Here is an 8,689-nt window from a genome sequence, read left to right on the forward strand (position 1 = left end):
CCCCCTCCCTATACCTAACCCAACACAGCAGATATCACTGAGCTGGACTCATACTAAACCACCAAAGAGCAGAAACCAATCATAAGACACCCACCAACCCAGGATACCTGACCTTACACCCTCTACAAAGCACAGAGGAAGAATATTACCCCACCTGGAGGCAGTTGTATTTAAAGTACCCTCAGTGGGTGGACCTGAGTCTGACTTGCCCCGTTAGGATAATGGTGGCCAGCTGAAGGTTATCATTATCCAGCTTGGCTCATCATTAACCATTTCATTGCCCCATCACACACTTTAAAGAGGAACTTCAGACATAACTTTAATGGAATGCTCAGCCAATGAACCCGGGAAAGGTCTACTTGAAGTGCACCTGTCATGACAGAAATGTGGGGGCTGCCATTGCTGACCTCCTTTTCTGGCTGCTGTGCCAACTCCCCGATGTAAGAAACCTTTTAATTCACTGAGTTGAAATAAGTGTGCAGATTATGTGAATTCTGGTTCCAGGTCTTTGGGCCCCTTCACACGTTCCCGCTCTGTTGCAGTGATGGTATAAGGAGGGGGTGCACCTACCTCCCCCATACCCCCAGAATTTGGGATGTTTCCGGGGATTGTGAGAAAGGATAACTATGACCAGAAAAGCAAAACCTGACACTCCCAAGGTAAATTATAACGTATCTTTATACCCGCTCACACCTTTCCATAGGCGTTACCCCACGCTTATTCTTCTCATGCATCCTATTCCTTTTAAATGGCCAAATAAAGAACCGCAACGTATCAACTGTGCGGGCGACTCAACGCACTAAAAGGCTCACAGCGTTCATCATCCCTGTGCTGAGTTCCCAGGTCTGTACACCCGCTGTGCCCATTATGAGGAGCTCCCACCATCCCTGTGCTGAGTTCCCGGGTCTGTACCCCTGCTGGGCCCATTATGAGGGGCTCCCACCATCCCTGTGCTGAGTTCCCGGGTCTGTACCCCTGCTGGGCCCATTATGAGGGGCTCCCACCATCCCTGTGCTGAGTTCCCGGGTCTGTACCCCTGCTGGGCCCATTATGAGGGGCTCCCACCATCCCTGTGCTGAGTTCCCGGGTCTGTACCCCTGCTGGGCCCATTATGAGGGGCTCCCACCATCCCTGTGCTGAGTTCCCGGGTCTGTACCCCTGCTGGGCCCATTATGAGGGGCTCCCACCATCCCTGTGCTGAGTTCCCGGGTCTGTACCCCTGCTGGGCCCATTATGAGGGGCTCCCACCATCCCTGTGCTGAGTTCCCGGGTCTGTACCCCTGCTGGGCCCATTATGAGGGGCTCCCACCATCCCTGTGCTGAGTTCCCGGGTCTGTACCCCTGCTGGGCCCATTATGAGGGGCTCCCACCATCCCTGTGCTGAGTTCCCGGGTCTGTACCCCTGCTGGGCCCATTATGAGGGGCTCCCACCATCCCTGTGCTGAGTTCCCGGGTCTGTACCCCTGCTGGGCCCATTATGAGGGGCTCCCACCATCCCTGTGCTGAGTTCCCGGGTCTGTACCCCTGCTGGGCCCATTATGAGGGGCTCCCACCATCCCTGTGCTGAGTTCCCGGGTCTGTACCCCTGCTGGGCCCATTATGAGGGGCTCCCACCATCCCTGTGCTGAGTTCCCGGGTCTGTACCCCTGCTGGGCCCATTATGAGGGGCTCCCACCATCCCTGTGCTGAGTTCCCGGGTCTGTACCCCTGCTGGGCCCATTATGAGGGGCTCCCACCATCCCTGTGCTGAGTTCCCGGGTCTGTACCCCTGCTGGGCCCATTATGAGGGGCTCCCACCATCCCTGTGCTGAGTTCCCGGGTCTGTACCCCTGCTGGGCCCATTATGAGGGGCTCCCACCATCCCTGTGCTGAGTTCCCGGGTCTGTACCCCTGCTGGGCCCATTATGAGGGGCTCCCACCATCCCTGTGCTGAGTTCCCGGGTCTGTACCCCTGCTGGGCCCATTATGAGGGGCTCCCACCATCCCTGTGCTGAGTTCCCGGGTCTGTACCCCTGCTGGGCCCATTATGAGGGGCTCCCACCATCCCTGTGCTGAGTTCCCGGGTCTGTACCCCTGCTGGGCCCATTATGAGGGGCTCCCACCATCCCTGTGCTGAGTTCCCGGGTCTGTACCCCTGCTGGGCCCATTATGAGGGGCTCCCACCATCCCTGTGCTGAGTTCCCGGGTCTGTACCCCTGCTGGGCCCATTATGAGGGGCTCCCACCATCCCTGTGCTGAGTTCCCGGGTCTGTACCCCTGCTGGGCCCATTATGAGGGGCTCCCACCATCCCTGTGCTGAGTTCCCGGGTCTGTACCCCTGCTGGGCCCATTATGAGGGGCTCCCACCATCCCTGTGCTGAGTTCCCGGGTCTGTACCCCTGCTGGGCCCATTATGAGGGGCTCCCACCATCCCTGTGCTGAGTTCCTGAGAAATATCACCCAAGTGAGAGGAAATTGCCATGTTAGGTAGTTGTTAGCAGAATATTTGCTATCTCTTGATCTGGTCACAACTCTCTCTGCCGGCGCTAAGGGGGCCAGTGCAGTCTTTTTCCCCCCCCCATCTTCTTTTGTCAACAGAGGTGAGCCCCCCCCGTATGGAAACACAGCAATTTGACTTGACAGAGAGCCTAACCCTTCCAACTAAACCAAAATTGCCGTCACATATATTTGAACCATTATAACACTGGGTCTGTTGTTCAAGGCTCATCATGTTGGGTGGGGAATCAGCAGGCCCTCCTAGACCCCCAACACTGCTAGATTCCTATACCCTGCTACCTGGGAAGTGGGACAGTTCTTCTCAAACTCGGCCTACGTATTCTGTCTAGGACTGTTAAGGAATCTAGTGGTCACTTGCCCCGGGCCCACCCAGTTCTTAAAAGGACCCTGGATGGTGCAGCTTTATCTGTGTGGTGAGGAGTTGACCAAGGAGACTGTAGATGAGAAGTCACCATGTAGTCAGTGTTCGGGGCCCCTCATCACAAGGGAATATGCCAACATTAGCCGCACTCCCCCCGAAGGTTGGCGTTTGGTAATTGTTCCTCTTCTAGGGAATGGAAGATAGAAGAGAGACATCTTGGTCCACCATGCAGTGTAAGTGGCCTAAAAAAAGGTTCCTGGTGCTATCACTGCTCATAATGTGAGACCTTTAATCGGGAAGTTGAATGTTCATGCTACTCAGAAGGAATGTTCCGGTAAAGTTTGTATCGCTTAAGAACCACCAGTTGTGTGGACCCCTTACATAAAGATGACCCAGATAGATAGATGGACAGTCGATGATTGGGAATCGTTGGTCGGCACCCATGAGGCCTACAGACAGATAGATGGACAGTCGATGATTGGGAATCGTTGGTCGGCACCCATGAGGCCTACAGATAGATAGATGGACAGTCGATGATTGGGAATCATTGGTCGGCACCCATGAGGCCTACAGACACATAGATGGACAGTTGATGATTGGGAATTGTTGGTCCGCACCCATGAGGCCTACAGATAGATAGATGGACAGTCGATGATTGGGAATTGTTGGTCCGCACCCATGAGGCCTACAGATAGATAGATGGACAGTTGATGATTGGGAATTGTTGGTCGGCACCCATGAGGCCTACAGATAGATAGATGGACAGTCGATGATTGGGAATCATTGGTTGGCACCCATGAGGCCCACAGATAGATAGATGGACAGTCGATGATTGGAAATCGTTGGTCGGCACCCATGAGGCCTACAGATAGATAGATGGACAGTCGATGATTGGGAATCGTTGGTCGGCACCCATGAGGCCTACAGATAGATAGACGGAGAGTCGATGATTGGGAATAGTTGGTCGGCACCCATGAGGCCTACAGACAGATAGATGGACAGTTGATGATTGGGAATTGTTGGTCGGCACCCATGAGGCCTACAGATAGATAGATGGACAGTCGATGATTGGGAATCGTTGGTCCGCACCCATGAGGCCTACAGATAGATAGATGGACAGTCGATGATTGGGAATCATTGGTTGGCACCCATGAGGCCCACAGATAGATAGATGGACAGTCGATGATTGGGAATCGTTGGTCCGCACCCATGAGGCCTACAGATAGATAGATGGACAGTCGATGATTGGGAATCGTTGGTCCGCACCCATGAGGCCTACAGATAGATAGATGGACAGTCGATGATTGGGAATCGTTGGTCGGCACCCATGAGACCTTCAGATAGATAGATGGACAGTCGATGATTGGGAATCGTTGGTTGGCACCCATGAGGCCTACAGATAGATAGATGGACAGTTGATGATTGCAACTGGAGAGGTACCGGAGGAGTGCTGCCTAACCCTAGTGAGGTCCCGTCCTCATCAAACTGGAAGGGCTCTAGTGGGGGAGTGGTGAGTCTGAGGTCTAGTGGGGTCCTGTCTATGATGCCGGAGGAGGCATTTTAGGTGGGAGTGGCTGGAGTGTGGCCCCCGGATTCTGCGGTACCCATCTACTGCTGTCACAGGGTGCTAATGGAGAGTACCATAAATACGGGGGAAAGATCTTCCACAGCCATAGGACGGTACTAACAGGAAAAATGACCTCTCCCTCTTTCTGGTGTAACTGCCCCGCACACCCTGATGATATGTAACATGTTTATAACATACAAGAGCACACAGATTGTCTGGGCATATTGTAGTGCTCAGCCTTGGTGGTAAGACTGGGGTCAGGATTAAAAGTAAAAAATGGGTAACAGGGCTGCCATCAGGGGGTACAGTCGATACTCATGTAAGGGGCCCGGGTAGCCTGGGACCCTTACATGAGTATCAGCCGCCGGCAAGGAGGAGGCCTGGCCCTAGCGGCGCCGGGCCCCAGCATTGCTGATCCAGCAGCATCGGAGCAGGCTCGGGGAACCATCGGCGGCGCCACTCGACTGATCTCGGACCGTCCGGAAGTGATATCACGTCACTTCCGGCCAGTGCAGCGGCAGAGGAGGAGGCCAGGTGAGCAGGTAAGGGGAGCTGGGGGAGGGAGAGAGAGATGTATGCAGCCCTGCCCAGCCCACCTGAGACCCCTGCAGAGCCCACCATAGAGAGTATCAGATGGGCTGTGCAGCATCTATGGGGGGCTCTGCAGGATCATTCTCAGGTATGTGTGGGGCCCAGAGGAGTCCAGCTCATATACTGTTCTGCATTGCTGTATAAATGTGTTGCTGGGATTTGTAGTCCCCCTACAGCTGGTGCCATTGTGCATTAGTGTGTCAGCTCCTCTGTACAGAGACTCATGTGACTGTGGGGGGAGGGGACATTAGAGTGTAAGCTCCTCTGTACAGAGACTGATGTGACTGTGGGGGGAGGGAACATTAGAGTGTAAGCTCCTCTGTACAGAGACTGATGTGACTGTGTGGGGGGGCATTAGAGTGTAAGCTCCTCTGTACAGAGACTGATGTGACTGTGGGATCAGCCATAATTATGGGAATACAGGTCCTGTTCCTGACATGGGGGGGCTCGATTCCTGTGATTGGGGGGGCACTATGTATTATTCACCATTTCCTCAGAGAAGGTACCAGGTGCTACCTATGAAGTCAGACTGACGAAACGCGTAGGGCGGGGACTGTGTCATCGCTCCGTGCGTCTGTCTCTGGCATTGTACCGGGGGAATCGCCAGGACTGCCGGATTACGGGATCCTCGCGCAGTTTTCTGCGTCTGTATTGGGAATGTAGATTTTGTGGGTCTCACCATAAAATGCGGAGCTTCCGTTTTATCGGAGGAGAATATACCCAGCGAGGATTATAACACCTGGAGGCGGAGATTGGTTTAGTTGTGAATAGAGTGGGGGAGGGGTTAGCCCCTCCGCCGTGTTTTTACTGTCGTCTGTGCCCCCGTTAGGGAGATTCGCCCTTTTTATGTGTCATAAAAGTCAAAGAAAATCCCACATTTTGGGTTGTCTCCAGAACAGGAAGAGAGTGGAAATGTTCCTATGGGGAAGCCCACCAGAGATTTCCCTTGGAGGGATTTCCTCTCACTTCCTGTTGTGGCTATCAGACAGGAAGTGGAGGTAAATCCCTCTGATGGGACACGATCCCTCCGATGCATAACATTGGATGTTTTGGTACATGTGACCCTCCTATAGTGTGGAGGTCATGGTGCCCGGGTGGCGGGGAGGGGTTATGACTTTGTGTTTATATTTCAGTCTTCTATCATTGGTGGGGTTGAGCGCGGCCGCTGCGGATGCTCATTGGTCGCCGGTCACATGGAGAACAGAGACGCATGTCAGGGGAAAACTTTATTAGAGAAACAAATCACATTTAACAAGCTTGCAGAGTCTGGAGGACTTGTTCTCTGTACGTTCCACTGCCGCAGAAACGGGACCTGGAGAGGAAACAGAGAAGAGCTTCATCATTCTTCATAATGGCCCAGGGGGTGGGCACTCCACCTGTGCTGGAACCACAACTCTCATCATCCCTTTGCCTCTAGAAGTATTGCCTGTCAAAGTCTTGCAATGCCTCAAGGGATTTGTAGTTCCAACTCAGCTGGGGGGGCTCAGGTTTGCCTACCACTGTAATATAGTACATGAGGATGACTGATGTCGGCCATCCATGGGCTGTGATACATGTTCTGTCATAAAGACCAGTCACTGCTGCTCTCTCTTCTTGTGCAGGGTGACTGGTCTTGTCTCCGCCCCCTCCTGTAATAAAGACCGCTCACTGCTGTTCTCTCTCCTTGTGCAGGGTGACTGGTCTTGTCTCCGCCCCCTCCTGTAATAAAGACCGCTCACTGCTGCTCTATCTCCATGTACAGGGTGACTGGTCTTGTCTCCGCCCCCTCCTGTAATAAAGACCGGTCACTGCTGCTCTCTCTTCTTGTGCAGGGTGACTGGTCTTGTCTCCGCCCCCTCCTGTAATACAGACTGGTCACTGCTACTCTCTCTCCTTGTGCAGGTTGACTGGTCTTGTCTCCGCCCCCTCCTGTAATAAAGACCGCTCACTGCTGCTCTCTCTGCTTGTGCAGGGTGACTAGTCTTGTCTCCGCCCCCTCCTGTAACAAAGGCCGCTCACTGCTGCTCTCTCTGCTTGTGCAGGGTGACTAGTCTTGTCTCCGCCCCCTCCTGTAACGAAGGCCGGTCACTGCTGACTCTTTGTGCAGGGTGACTGTAGGGAAATTGTACTGTCTCCCTCCATTTCATAAAGCGATGTGCAAGCCGGTTGGCTCTGTATAAATCCTGTATAATAATAATATAATACATGGTACTCACGACCTGCCGTCTCTGCCGTTCAGGACCGTTATGGAGGAGGCTCCAATTGTGGGCAGCAGAGGGTTAAATTGGTTGTTGTTCCAGATAAACTTCACTTGGCTCAGAGACCCCACGTCGGACTCCACGTCAATATGGGCCGTGTATGTGTTGGAGCTCCTAATGCTTCCTCTATGGGTAGAAAATGAGAAGCGGATTATTGGTATCATGTCAGCTGATGAGTCACAGCGGTGCCCCCCCTACAGGCCAGAGACAGGATTACATTTCCCCCTCCGGCCTACCGTCACATCAACGAAAGGGGAACTGAAGCCAAAACCTTTCTTTATAGTGTTGGATGGGGTAAGGGAGGATTATAACCCCCATCAGCTTTGATTTTGCCATCTGTGTCCCGTGAGGGAGATTTTCCTTTACTTCCTGTCTGATAGTCACAACAGAAAGTTAGGGGAATCCTTGGTGCTCGGCAGAACTAGTGTCCCTACTGGAAGATTTCGCATCTATTCCTGTTCTGTGATGTGGCTACTAGACATTTAGTGAAAGCCGGGGCTGTAGACAGCCTGGCTGGATTTGTAGTGGCCATTATATGGTCCGCAGTGGTCCATGGAAGAAAAACCGGTCAGGGTCAAAAGTGGCCAAGGCTCATTGATGGACAGGGGGGAGGGAAGGCTCATTGATGGACAGGGGGAGGGAAGGCTCATTGATGGACGTGGGGAGGGAAGAAAACGTGGGGAGGGAATGCTCATTGATGGAGGTGGGGAGGGAATGCTCATTGATGGACGGGGGGGAGGGAAGGCCGACCGGTGTAGTCCGATCCAGTAGAAGAGATTCTGTAGATCAGAATGCTGATAAAGTTTATGGTTCTGATAGAAAGGAGTCTGAACACACAGAGCATCGCAGGTTGCTGTGTATGGGGCTGTGTAGATGAAGACCGGTCAGGGGGTCCATGCAAGATCTGATACTGGCGAGTGTTTCCATTGGATCCAAAGAGAGAAACGAGGAAAAATCCTTCCACATTGGATCCGGTGACCTGTACGCTGACCCTGTAACGCCAACCTGGGGGAAGGACAATACAGAATACAATTATCATATATTACCATGTATGTGTACAACCCGACACAAAACTACAGATCACCTCCAGGCAACAGTCTCCGAGGATGGAGATCAAATCCCCAAAAACCAAACTTTCGCTACATACCAACCAGAGCCAAATAACCAGACAAGGCAACAGTAGACATCAGAGACACCTTATTCATTGTCCTGGAATCCGACTACACCAGATCCCACTTCAATTGTAGAGGGGTCACCATACAAACCTGGAGAGGCAAACCTCCTGACATCCTCATCTATCCCGGGTCTGTACACCCGCTGTGCCCATTATGAGGAGCTCCCACCATCCCTGTGCTGAGTTCCCGGGTCTGTACACCCGCTGTGCCCATTATGAGGGGCCCCCACCATCCCTGTGCTGAGTTCCCGGGTCTGTACACC

The 8,689-nt window shown here is 53.1% G+C and overlaps 1 protein-coding gene across 1 annotated transcript in view; it reads right to left on the reverse strand.

The window, feature by feature from the left end:
* Positions 1-6,239: 6,239 nt before the first annotated feature.
* The window catches only part of LOC108800215 (pancreatic triacylglycerol lipase-like), a 21,275-nt gene continuing 18,825 nt past the window's right edge, over positions 6,240-8,689 (reverse strand). The window contains exons 12-14 of the mRNA XM_018572179.1: positions 8,153-8,257; positions 7,211-7,382; positions 6,240-6,327 (exon numbers count right to left, since the gene is read on the reverse strand). Of these exons, the coding sequence (XP_018427681.1) occupies positions 6,264-6,327; positions 7,211-7,382; positions 8,153-8,257 (341 nt within the window). The 3' untranslated portion in view covers positions 6,240-6,263. The remainder of the gene's footprint in view (positions 6,328-7,210; positions 7,383-8,152; positions 8,258-8,689) is intronic.

The sequence above is a fragment of the Nanorana parkeri genome, unplaced genomic scaffold, assembly GCF_000935625.1.
Source record: "Nanorana parkeri isolate BGI_ZX_2015 unplaced genomic scaffold, ASM93562v1 scaffold1958, whole genome shotgun sequence".
Taxonomy (NCBI): domain Eukaryota; kingdom Metazoa; phylum Chordata; class Amphibia; order Anura; family Dicroglossidae; genus Nanorana; species Nanorana parkeri.